Source organism: Oratosquilla oratoria, chromosome 26, assembly GCF_046742065.1.
Source record: "Oratosquilla oratoria isolate Oo_2021 chromosome 26, ASM4674206v1, whole genome shotgun sequence".
NCBI classification, from domain to species: Eukaryota; Metazoa; Arthropoda; class Malacostraca; order Stomatopoda; family Squillidae; genus Oratosquilla; species Oratosquilla oratoria.
Window position 1 is genome coordinate 40,645,268 of NC_134802.1, and position 13,482 is coordinate 40,658,749.

Genomic DNA, 13,482 nt, shown 5'->3' on the forward strand with positions numbered 1-13,482 from the left:
TCATTCTATCTGGGCATTTAAGTAAGCATCTGGAAATTTGCACAAATACTAAACCTTATAATGGTACTCTATGCCAACAGACACTAAGGGTTGATTCACACTATCGGTCCGGTCGCGCTCCACTCTCGCTCCGCTCTCGGTTCTGAGGTATTCAGGGTTGATTCACACTATCGGTCCGGTCGCGCTCCGCTCTCGGTTCTGAGGTATTCACACTATCGGTCCCCTCTCGTTCCCGTCATCCCCCCTCCCTCGACACCAGAAGTCTTACCATCAGTTACGAAGGATGAGTGACTTTTCTGACGCCGAGTTGGCAATAATCGCTATTGCACTTGATGAAGAAGAAGAAGGAAAACAAAATAGAAAAAGAAAGAGATTGTGGGTTCATCCTATGTTGCAAGATAGGAAGACTGAAGGAGAATTTCATACTCTGTATCCTCGTCTTATTGATGATGAGAGTAAATTCCACAGCTATTTCAGAATGAACAAAGGAACATTTGAGAAAATACTATCCAAAATTGAGGATGCTTGAAATGTACAAGAAGATGCTGCACTTCCTGGCACTGATGTGCTTGCACCATACGTTATAGTGGGAGATGAGGCTTTCCCGCTGAAGAGAAATTTGATGAGGCCCTACCCAGGTTCACAGACTGAACATACGGTAGAGAAGAGGATTCTTAATCATAGATTATCTAGAGCCAGGAGGATAGTTGAGTGCACATTTGGTATTCTAGTGCAAACCTTCAGAATATATTTAAGGAAACTTAAAGCTATGCCTTCTAACGCTAATGCAATCATTACAACAACATGCATACTTCACAATCTGATACACCCAAATGCTGTTGCATTACCAGATACTGTTGTCATGCCTCCATCAATCACAGTACGTCCAATGAGAGGAAGAGGGGGAAATGCTACAAAGGAGGCTTTTGGCGCGAGAGAAACACTGAAAGATTATTTCAGCTTCCCAGCTGGTTCAATGCCTTGGCAAAATGATAAAATATAAGTAGACAAACAAACTTGTGTAGGAATATTTGTTGAGTGAGCTAAGGAGATGCATTTCCGCAGTGGATAATAGGTTGTTATTATACATATGGAATTTCTTTCTTCGGTTAATAATGTGTATTTTTTTCTCTCAGTACCTTGGCAATATGATAAGTATGCAAACATTATTGTATAGGAAAATTGTTTAGTGATGATAGGAAATGCATTTCCACAGTGGACATTAGGCTATTGTATGGAATTTCTTACCTTCACAACCCAGCTGCCTGCTTATTTCAACACAGCTTCTTCTTTTCGCCACGTCATCACTGTAGTGCAGCGAAGTCAGGTCATACAGCTCTGGTTTACCTTTTGACTAATTCTATTAGCATTTCATCTGAATCCACAAAATTAAAGTAAGTTTTGTAGGTTATATTTTATTCAGTTGGTGCTTATGAATATCCTCGCTGTACGCATTGTCATTGTATCAGTGATAAATAAAAAGAAAATGTATTTTTATCATTTTTCTAACTTTCTCATGATCCCATTGTGGTGTTTCCTTTGGATTATCCATGGTTTGGTAGGACAGAAGGTAACACTACTTGCTTATATGAAGGCTGAATCTCGACTGGAGTGGAGCAGGAGGAGCAGGACCGTGTCAACTGAGTTCACACTGGCGCTCATGGTCCAGTCACGCTCCGGTCTCGCTCCAGTAAAAATATCTTTTGACGGAACCGTGACCGGAGCGAAACCGGAGCGAGACCGGAGCGAGAGCGCCAGTGTGAATGCTTCCATTGAAATTAATGAGACAATATTGGACCGGACCGAGAGCGGAGCGCGACCGGACCGATAGTGTGAATCAAGCCTAAGTGCTCAGGATGCAATCACCACACGGAAGACAGGTGGTGAGGAGCCTATACCAGTAGGCATATAGTTGCCGCCAAATCTATCCCCTTTGCCTTGTGTGCTTGGATAGTTGGAGCAAGTAACAGTCGCTTCTGGGAATCAGAGATAAGTGCAGGACTTAAACCCACAACTAAGTGAATGCAAGAACAGCACATTTCCAATTATGTCACTAGTTATATTACACAGTCTTACACTCTATCACTCCAGATGACTTGACAAAATCTTTTTAAGTAGTCTGTGGGCTAAATGATTGCTGTAGCCCATTTCTTGGGTGTCATGAATCTCCTGCAAGAGAGAATTGAGTAATGGATTGATTGAATGTTAGACTAAAATGTCTTAAAAATGTTGAAAAGAGCAAATTCTCGATAGTGATTTATAAGTATTATTGTTTTAATGTAATAAAATTGTATGGTTATAAGTGAGTGTATGAATGTCCTTTAACTTGTACTTTGAATGTTTGGACTTCTTCCCTTGTGAAGTTTGAGCATTACATGTGAAAAACTTCAGAAATGTTGCCGAGCGCTGCTAAATATCTTTGAGTAATTAATTTTAAATGAATAAGTTGGCCCTCTATACAATTCTTTCAAATGAGTCCAAAACATTAGTAAATAAAAAGATGCCTGAAGAAAAAATTAGTCTTATAGTGAAAGAAAAGAAGTACTGTAGCTACTAGTTAACTTGTACAATGTATGTTTTGAAAATAATAATTGTTGCCTTGAGTTTATTTGTAATATTTTTTTCATGTGTTTGCTTTCTGTTGAGGATTTTGTATGTGGGTAATAGGTCAAGTCTGTGTACTATTTTATAATGTGATTAGTGTGATGCATTGTTCACATGGCAGCTTTGCTGCTCATGAGAATTTGACTCGTACTGACAGGTTGTCTTTTATTAACTCTCCCAAATCTTTCTCCTTATGAGGACCACAATGGAAATAAGCATACATGCTTTTTTGTGTTATCCTCAGCAAATGTAATTGTTATTTCGAACTATGTGTTCTTTTCATTATCTGCACTTCATGTATATTGATTCAATGAATACGCGAGTGATTACCACTTATGATGTACTGGTATAAATTTTATGTAATTTTCTAGCTTAGCTAGTTATGGTATTGTCAATTATTCATTGTTATTCTTGTCTATATTATGTTATTTTACTCTTGTGTTAACTCGTATGTAAACTGTCGGAAATAGATGTAGTCACTAAGAATGGTGACAATCGGTAACTGACTCAGGAGAAGTCACTGCGCCCCAGCTTCAAGGCGTGGGGTTCTCTCTTTCACTCATTTTCCAACCCTCGAACAAAGCAGATTTCTAATCTGCTCTCCCATCGCTACCCTAGGGTAGCGTGGTAACGTATTTTGTATATTAAGTTGGGGGTAGGAAAAAGCCCAGATGGTAAACCTTGCAGGTGAAGGATAATATTGGACCCAGGCTTCTTATGTCAACCTCGCCGTGCACTGTGCCAAACTCTCATGCTGGGCTAAGTTTTGGCCAAATCGGTCACATGCCAATTTTCGGCAAAATTCATGGGTCTCTTTGAAATTTTTTCCACTTTGGGTCATTTTGGTCACCTGCCCCGATTTACCCACCATCTCAAAGCGGTCAGGGCTCCTGTGGGGTTCACTTGGACACCGCTCAGGCCAACAGTGGGACCTTTTCTCCCATTTTTCACTTTTGGGCCTCTGGCGCCCGTACTGTTGGCTTGAGCAGTGTCCAAGTGGACCCCACAGGAGCCCTGACCGCCCTCGACCTGTGGGTGAGATGATGGGTAGATTGGAGCAGGTGACCAAAATGACCCCTCAAAATCGGCAGGTGTCCGATTTGGCCCTAACTGAGCCCAGAGGAAGAGAGTCGGCCTCAGTGGACGGTGAGGTAGACGCGAGGAGCCTGGACCCAATGGCGTGGCTGTCGCATTCCTCCAAATTTGGGCCTTTTCTCCGATTTTCCCTTTTGGGATTCTGGTGCCCGTAGTGTTGGCTTCAGCAGTGTCCAAGTGGACACCACAGGAGCCCTGACCGGCCGCGACCTGGGGGTGAGATGGTGGGTAGATTAGAATAGGTGACCAACATGACCCCTCAAAATTTGCAAGGATTTTGGCCAAAATCGACAGGTACCCGATTTGGCCCTAACTTAGCCCTGAGGGAGAGAGCCGGCCACAGTGGACGGCGAGGTAGACACGAGGAGCCTGACCAAGGGCGTGGCTGAGGCACCCCTCCAAATTTGGGCCTTTTCTCCCATTTTTCACTTATGGGCCTCTATCGCCCGTACAGTTTGCTTGAGCGATGTCCAAGTGGACCCCACAGGAACCCTGACCAGCCGCGACCTGTGGGTGAGATGATGGGTAGATTGGAGCAGGTGACCAAGATGACCCCTCAAAATCGGCAGTTGCCCGATTTGGCCCTAACAGCCCAGAGGGAGAGGGTGGGCCACAGTGGACGGCGAGGTAGACGCGAGGAGCCTGGACCCAACGGAAAGGCTGTCGCACCCCTCCAAATTTGGGCCTTTTCTCCCGTTTTTCACTTTTGGGCCTCTGGCGCCCGTACTGTTGGCTTTGAGATTTTTTGGATTTTGGGTTATTTTGGTCACCGGCTCCGATTTACCCGCCATCTCATCCACAGGTTGAGTGCGGCCAGGGTTGCCGTGGAGTTCAATTTGACACCACTTAGGCCGACGGTATGGGTGCCAGAGGCCCAAAAGTCAATACTGGGTTGAAAGGCCAAGCATTGGAGGGGTTGCTACCGCCACGTCCTTAGGCTCAGGCTGCTCATGCCTACCTTGCTGTGCACTGTGTCCGACTCTCTCCCTGTGGGGCAAGTTTGGATCAAATCGGTCACCTTCAGATTTTCGGCAAAATTCATGGGGTTACTCCTTTGAGATTTTTTGGATTTTGGGTTATATTGGTCACCTGCTCCGATTTACCCGCCATCTCACCCACAGGTTAAGTGCGGCCAGGGTTGCCGTGGAGTTCAATTTGACACCACTTAGGCCGACGGTATGGGTGCCAGAGGCCCAAAAGTCAATACTGGGTTAAAAGGCCCAGTTTGGCGGGTTGCTTCCGCCGCGTCCTTGGGCTCAGGCTGCTCATGTCTACCTTGCTGTGCACTGTGTCCGACTCTCTCCCTATGGGGAAAGTTTGGAACAAATCGGTCTCCTTCGGATTTTCGGCTAAATTCATGGGGTTACTCCTTTGAGATTTTTTGGATTATGGGTTATTTTGGTCACCTGCTCCGATTTACCCGCCATCTCACCCACAGGTCAACCAATTCAACTCCGATGACAAGATGTCTTGTCATTTGGTCAAATAAAACAAAAAATCATAAAACACCAAAATGTTTGATCAAACACCAGTAATTTATGACAACAGTCCTAGCTTCGTGCGAGGACTGACGTCATATTTTTCTGGTGTTTGATCAATCATTTTGGTGTTTTATGATTTTTTGTTTAATTTGACCAAATGACAAGACATCTTGTCATCGGAGTTTAATGGGTTAAGTGCGGCCAGGGTTGCCGTGGAGTTCAATTTGACACCACTTAGGCCGACGGTATGGGTGCCAGAGGCCCAAAAGTCAATACTGGGTTAAAAGGCCCAACTTTGGAGGGTTGCTACCGCCACGTCCTTAGGCTCAGGCTGCTCATGTCTACCTTGCTGTGCACTGTGTCCGACTCTCTCCCTGTGGGGCAAGTTTGGATCAAATCGGTCACCTTTGGATTTTCGGCAAAATTCATGGGGATTTTTTGGATTTTGGGTTATTATGGTCACCTGCTCCGATTTACCCGCCATCTCACCCACAGGTTGAGTGCGGCCAGGGTTGCCGTGGAGTTCAATTTGACACCACTTAGGCCGACGGTATGGGTGCCAGAGGCCCAAAAGTCAATACTGGGTTAAAAGGCCCAAATTTGGAGGGTTGCTACCGCCACGTCCTTGGGCTCAGGCTGCTCATGTCTACCTTGCTGTGCACTGTGTCCGACTCTCTCCCTGTGGGGCAAGTTTGGATCAAATCGGTCACCTTCGGATTTTCGGCAAAATTCATGGGGAGATTTTGGATCGTTTTGGTCATCTACTCCGATTTACCCGCCATCTCACCCATAGGTAGCAGCTGGTCAGGGCTCTTGCGGGGTCCACTTGGACACCGCTCAAGCCAACAGTACGGGCGTCAGAGGCCCAAAAGTAAAAAATGGGAGAAAAGGCCCAAATTTGGAGGGGTGCCACAGCCACGCCCTTGCTCCTCGCGTCTACTTCGCCGTCCACTGTGGTCGGCTCTCTACCTTTTCGCTAAATTAGGGCCAAATCGTGCGCTTTCTGCTTTTGGTCACCTGCTCCAATCTACCCGACATCTTACCCAGAGGTCGCGGCTGGTCAGGGCTCCTGTGACGTCAGTGGAGGCGGGAACCCCTTTGGCGGCGCTGGCGGAAGCGGTGGCTTCTCTGAAGTAGCGACGTTGACCTTAGTCGATCGTGACGTCCAGTGTGCGTAAGAAGTCGTGCCTGGCGTTTGTGGGGCTGGGCGTCGTTGGTAGGGGTGGCGACATCATTGAAATAGTGATGTCGATCTGCGACGATCGTGACATCTAGTGCGGGGAAGGGGCCTTGAGCGGCGTCAGTGGAAACGGGATCTCCCTGGAGATGGCGCAGACAGCAAATGTTGAAAGCGGTGGCTTCACTGAAGTAGCGGCGTCGATCTGCGTCGCTCGTGACGTCCAATGCGGGGGAGAGGCCGTGAGGGACGTCAGTGGAAGCGCAAACTCCCTGGAGGCGGTGCAGACAGCAAATGTTGGAAGCGGTGGCTTCCCTGAAGTAGCGACGTCGATTTGCATCGATCGTGACGTCGAGCGAGGAGGCGGTCGTTACGTCGATTTCTAGCGATCGTGACGTCGAGCGAAGAGGCGATCATTACGTCGAGCGAAGTGGCGGTCATGACGCCGAGCGAAGAGGCGGTCGTGATGTCGAGCGAAGGGGAGGTCGTGACGTCGAGTGAGGAAGCGGTCATGAGGGACATCAGTGGAAGCGATAACCTCCTCGTCGGGGTGACGTTAGTGGTGTGTAGGGTGCAGCTGCTAGTCGTTGTCGGTCGTAGCGCGTCAAAACTCCCGGGGGGGGGGGTTACTAATGTAACAAGGCATGTATGTTACTTGGACTATGGTGATGAGGAAGTGAATGAAGCTCGAGTGGATTGCTGGATTTTATCTGGTTAGTGCAAGTGTCGACCTAGGCTGGGTCGGCGCTCAGGCTCCGAGGCGTGCCCGACCGCAAAATAACCGCGTGGGTCTGAGGACGAGCACCGCTGAGTACAAGTGCTATAGAGAACTGCCCATGGAGACCAAAGCCTGGCTCCTTATATACACATCTTGCGTACGCTACAGTAGCAAAGGACCCAGCCTCACTGAAACATGGCTTGGCAGGGCCTAGGTTGTGCTTTCATGAGGAGACAAATGCCTGTACTACAGGCGTAATATGGACTTAACCTACACAATAGTAAAACAAGCCCGAAGGCCAGCTGTTTCTACACCACATATACATACCTTGTCCATCCCATTTCTGCAGCGACCATACTATAAGCCAAAATGTCGCATAGACGTACATATGGGGGACTGTTCACCACAGGGGTGCCACAGCCACGCCCTTGGGCCCAGGCTCCTCGCGCCTACCTCCCTGTCCACTGTGGCTGACTCTCTCCCTCTGGGGTGAATTAGGGCCAAATCGGGCACCTGCCGATTTTGGCTAAAATCAATGGGCCAAACCCTTGCAGATTTTGAGGGGCCATTTTGGTCACCTACTCCAATCTACCCACCATCTCACCCACAGGTGGCGGCTGGTCAGGGCTCCTGTGGGCACTTAGACACCGCTCAAACCAACAGTAAGGGCGCCAGAGGCCCAAAAGTTATAAATGGGAGAAAAGGCCCAAATTTGGAGGGATGCCACAGCCACACCCTTGGGCCCAGGCTCCTCGCGTCTACCTCGCCGTCCTATGTGGCACCTGCCGATTTTAGCCAAAATCCATGGGCCCCCTTGCAGATTTTGAGGGGGCATTTTGGTTAACTGCTCCAATCTACCCAACATCTCACCCACAGGTCTCGGCTGGTCAGGACTCCTGTGGGGTCCACTTGGACACCGCTCAAGCCAACAGTACTGGTGTGGTGAACAGTCCCCCACAAGAACATATTGAGGCATGTGGTGAGCAGCCTCTTGGGAGAAAGTGTAAGGACAACTAGCCTTATGCGTCAGAGCATGTATGTTTGGGCTACGGCCATAATACTCTTGTAATATATTTGTAGGCTACCAAAAACACAATTCCGGGCTACGCCCGGCAACCCTGTCGCAGCCTGAGGGACGCTACTTTTCGGTTCGCCCCGAGGGTACTTAAAGGCGTGTGAGGTCAGGTCACGGTCAGTATTCTTTCAGACTCGGGCCTGCCAACATGCGTTTATGTGTGTATTCCAGTGTCCTTTCAATAAAGTACCTAACCTAAACCGACTGTCAATCTCTCCCTGTGTCACTAGCCCAGTAACAGCTCACTAGTTACACGGGCGCCAGAGGCCCAAAAGTGAAAAATAGGAGAAAAGGCCCGAATTTGGAGGGGTGCCACAGCCACGCTTTTGGGCCCAGGCTCCTCGCCAAAAGGTGATTACTGGGTGAAAAGGCCCAAATTTGGAGGGGTGCCACTGCCACGCCCTTGCACTCAGGCTGCTCATGCTTACCTTGCTGTGCACTTTGGCCGACTCTCTCCCTGTGGGGCAAGTTTGGACCAAATCGGTCACCTTCGAATTTTCGGCTAAATTGAGATATTTTGGATTTTGGGTTATATTTGTCACTTGCTCCGATTTACCCGCCATCTCACCCACAGGTCGAGGGCGGCTAGGGCAGCCGTGGAGTCCAGTTTGACACCACTCAGGCCAACGTATGGGTGCCAGAGGCCAAAAGGTGATTACTGGGTGAAAAGCCCCACATTTGGAAGGGTGTCACTTCCATGCCCTTGAACTCAGGCTGGTCATGTCTACCTTGCTGTGCACTTTGACCGACTCTCTCCCTGTGGGGCAGGTTTGGACCAAATCGGTCACCTTCGAATTTTCGGCTAAATTCATTGAGGTTTTTTGGATTTTGGGCAATATTTGTCACTTGCTCCGATTTACCCGCCATCTCACCCACAGGTCGAAGGCGGCAAGGACTGCCGTGGAGTCCAATTTGACACCACTCAGGCCAACGGTATGGGTGCCAGAGGCCAAAAGGTGATTACTGGGTGAAAAGGCCCAAATTTGGAGGGGTGCCACTGCCACGCCCATGGACTCAGGCTGCTCATGCTTACCTTGCTGTGCACTTTGACCGACTCTCTCGGGTCATTATGGTCACTTGCTCCGATTTACCCGCCATCTCACCCACAGGTCGAGGGCTGGTAGAGCTGCCGTGGAGTCCAATTTGACACCACTCAGGCCAACGGTATGGGTGCCAGAGTGCAAAAGGTGATTACTGGATGAAAAGACCAAAATTTGGAGGGGTGCCACTGCCACGTCCTTGGACTCAGGCTGCTCATGTTTACCTTGCTGTCCACTTTGACCGACTCTCTCCCTGTGAGGCAAGTTTGGGCCAAATCGGTGACTTTCGAATTTACGGCTATATTGATGGGGTTAATCTTTTGAGATGTTTTTGGATTTTGGGTCATTTTGGTCACTCTCTCCAATTTACCTGCCATCTCACCCACAGGTCGAGGGCGGCTAGGGCTGCCGTGGAGTCCAATTTGACACCACTCAGGCCAACGGTATGGGTGCCAGAGGCCAAAAGGTGATTACTGGGTGAAAAGCCCCACATTTGGAAGGGTGCCACTTCCACGCCCTTGGACTCAGGCTGCTCATGTTTACCTTGCTGTGCACTTTGACCGACTCTCTCCCTGTGGGGTAGGTTTGGACCAAATCGGTCACCTTCGAATTTTCGGCTAAATTCATGGGGTTATTCCTTTGAGGTTTTTTGGATTTTGGGCAATATTTGTCACTTGCTCCGATTTACCCGCCATCTCACCCACAGGTCGAAGGCGGAAAGGGCTGCCGTGGAGTCCAATTTGACACCACTCAGGAAAACGGTATGGGTGTCAGAGGCCAAAAGGTGATTACTGGGTGAAAAGGCCCAAATTTGGAGGGGTGCCACTGCCATGCCCTTGGATTCAGGCTGCTCATATTTATGTTGCTGTGCACTTTGACCGACTCTCTCCCTGTGGGGTAAGTTTGGACCAAATCGGTGACCTTCGAATTTTCGGCTAAATTGATTTTTTGGATTTTGGGTAATTTTGGTCACTTGCTCCGATTTACCCGCCATCTCACCCACAGGTCGAAGGCGGCTAGGGCTGCCGTGGAGTCCAATTTGACACCACTCAGGCCGACGCTATGGGTACAAGAGGCCAAAATTTGGAGGGGTGCCACTGCCACGCCCTTGGACTCAGGCTGCTCATCTTTACCTTGCTGTGCACTTTGACCGACTCTCTCTCTGTGGGGCAAGTTTGGATTAAATCGATCACCTTCGAATTTTCGGCTAAATTCGTGGGGTTAATCCTTTGAGATTTTTTTGGATTTTGGGTCATTATGGTCACTTGCTCCAATTTACCCGCTATCTCACCCACAGGTCGAAGGCAGGAAGGGCTGCCATGGAGTCCAATTTGACACCACTCAGGCCAACGGTATGGGTGCCAGAGGCCAAAAGGTGATTACTGGGTGAAAAGGTCCAAATTTGGAGGGGTGCCACTGCCACGCCGTTTGACTCAGGCTGCTCATGCTTACCTTGCTGTGCACTTTGACTGACTCTCTCCCTGTGGGGCAAGTTTGGACCAAATCGGTCACCTTCGAATTTTTGGGTCATTTTTGTCACCTGCTCCGATTTACCCGCCATCTCACCCACAGGTCGAGGGCGGCTAGGGCTGCCGTGGAGTCCAATTTGACACCACTCAGGCCAACGGTATGGATGCCAGAGGCCAAAAGGTGATTACTGGGTGAAAAGGCCCAAATTTGGAGGGGTGCCACTGCCACGCCCTTGGACTCAGGCTGCTCATGTTTACCTTGCTGTGCACTTTGACCGACTCTCTCCTTGTGGGGCATGTTCAAAGACTATATGCGAAAGACTGGAAGGGACGGGAAAGTGTATAAATAGCCTAACTGATTACTCATGAGTTTAGTTACTTCAAACAACGCTAGAGATCACTGTGCTTCATTCGGAAAGAATTAGCGGGCTTTTTGAATTGTCTGCATGTTTACATTTCAGCCATCTGTCACTTGGAACACATGGTTAGTTCAAACGGTCCAAAAGTTCTCATCCTGAATTCATGTACCATCGGTTTCCTAAAGAACCACAAAGGTAAGTGTATATTATACTGCCAACATTAAGTATTATAGACATATAAGTGTCAGACTCATTTTATTGATTAAGTAAAAACGTAAATCAATATTCTCTTCTCTTTGATAGATGTTCAAAGTGGATACAAGTAACTGGTATATCAACATTAAGGAAGAAAACACCTACACAATTAAATAAAAGTCAAAAGATATGTAGCCATCATTTTTCTCAACGGCAATATGCATCATCAACCCGTTTGTGCCCCAATGCATACCCAGATCAAAATTTGCCTGGTGAGTCGATGCAGTTTTATATATACATTATCATAAGATTACAATAATTAATATTGTTTGGTAAGAAGTAATGATTTTCATTATGCATTCTATTATCTATCAGATCCAGCACACCCAGATGAGCCAGAAATAACCAGTATGGATGCAGGTAAGTGCTTGATCAATGTGAAAATAGTATAGCACAGTTCTGAGATTAATTGAAATTACTTTATTTTATTAGCACATTGCATTTGAAACAAAACATTGCTTGTCTCTATATATTATATGTTTCTGTATTACTTTTAAGTTGAACATTATTTAGAATATTCTTTCATTGCCATTAGCTATTTTTTGTATTTGCACAAAACATATTTCAACTTGAAATTACAAACTAAATTCTGAGCATAGATACCTTACATACATTATCTGTTTATAACAGTACAAAACATCACATATATTATTTTATAGATATTGACCTGCACTTGGATACTGCAAGTACTTTGCATCACCAGCAAATTGAAATGGAAATCTTGTCAAGTTCATTGGATGAGAACTTTGGTTAGTACTGACCATTTATTAGCATTGCATAATTCTATAAGAGATGGCCTGTAAATCATAAAAAAGTAAGCAACATATGTCAAATTGCAACAATAGATATTAGTACCACAATTGAGTCCACAGTTATATAGATGTTTTATAGACCTGTTTCATACTCTTGGCATATAATGTGATAAGAATAGAAATTGTTCTGGTAGGTGCTGGGGGATGGCATACACCCATCAACACTCCTCTCAGGTAGAGAGAGATTGCTGGAGTTTTGGACGTAGTCTAAGGAAGATAAAGTCATCTCTTATAAAATTACTTAGTAGTATTTAATAAACATATATGAATGAAGTTATAACTCAGTTTTAGATTTATTCCACATGCTCTCTTACATGAATTTGAGTTGGATGCAATGCATCATGGTATTGGAGATGTAGCCCCCATCAAACTGTAGGACATATTCTAATTAGAGTATTTCACATTCCACAAATATTTCTTCATAATGAGCTGTTAATGTGAAAGATGCAAAAGTAATAAAGAAAATGCTGCTGATTGGCATATAATGTAGATCATGTAGATTGTCTGGCGCTGACATTGGCATATGCAGTATAATGACATAAATTCACCAATTAACAGGTACTTTGAGAACATCTACAGCATTGCATTTTTCCTCATCAGCTCAACAATCAGTAAATGGTAGGTATATCCACAAATTCTTTATTCCACATATTTATTTCCTATTAAAGTCATATTATTTATTATCAAAATCAAGTACGTTTTTCTGCTACCAACATGTGCACTTGGAAAAAATGGATACTTTAGGTAAAAGTTACCAAGAGGATGGCATTTGCCTCAATCAAAGTCCCCTAACTCCAACTTACAATCATTGGGAATTGAGTCCTCTCAGTAATTTTTAAAATACTTTATTTACAAGAGTACTATATATTATTTACAAGATTTTTTTTTATTAGTTTTTAATGTTTTGCCATTGAAATTACAGCAGATACATCACAAGCAAGACATGTTTTGGAGCAAGTTGGAGAAGTCTTGTCCTGTTCTGGTAAAGAATAAATTTGCTATTTCCCTTTCTTTAAAGTATGAAACTATGCATTTTATAATTGAGAATCATTACTAACATCAACAAATACTACCATAGTGCATTTAGGAAAGGGATATATATTTTTTGCAGGCGAGATGTCAGACAAAACTGTATTTGCAGATACCGTGGAAGAGGAAGTAGAGGAAGTCATATCCAACACTGGTAGGTGAAAACTCATATTTAATATAATGCTAGTCATAAACAAAAGATAATTAAAGTATAATATTATTTCTTAAGTAAGAATGATTGTGTTTACTAATTGTACTTGCAAAATATTTAATCCAATTAAAAAGACACTATCAGTGCCTCATTATAATGTTCTTTCATCATTGAATAGATGAAGATTGCTGCCAATCAAAAAGTTGGGAAGGTGATC

General features: G+C 45.8%; 1 protein-coding gene across 3 annotated transcripts; it reads left to right on the plus strand.

The window, feature by feature from the left end:
* The first annotated feature begins 11,119 nt into the window (after positions 1–11,119).
* LOC143039210 (52 kDa repressor of the inhibitor of the protein kinase-like) lies at positions 11,120–13,135 on the plus strand. Of its 3 annotated transcripts, XM_076209069.1 has the most exons (6): positions 11,120–11,213; positions 11,322–11,485; positions 11,589–11,633; positions 11,933–12,022; positions 12,644–12,703; positions 13,008–13,133. In XM_076209069.1, the coding sequence occupies exons 1-6, from the start codon at positions 11,182–11,184 to the stop codon at positions 13,076–13,078; spliced, it is 462 nt and encodes a 153-aa protein (XP_076065184.1). In that variant the 5' UTR covers positions 11,120–11,181; the 3' UTR covers positions 13,079–13,133. The 3 variants fall into 3 exon arrangements, with proteins under 3 accessions (XP_076065184.1, XP_076065182.1, XP_076065183.1); XM_076209067.1 differs by having other exon boundaries at positions 12,644–13,135; XM_076209068.1 differs by lacking the exon at positions 11,322–11,485 and having other exon boundaries at positions 11,135–11,213; positions 12,644–13,135.
* The last annotated feature ends 347 nt before the right edge of the window (positions 13,136–13,482 follow it).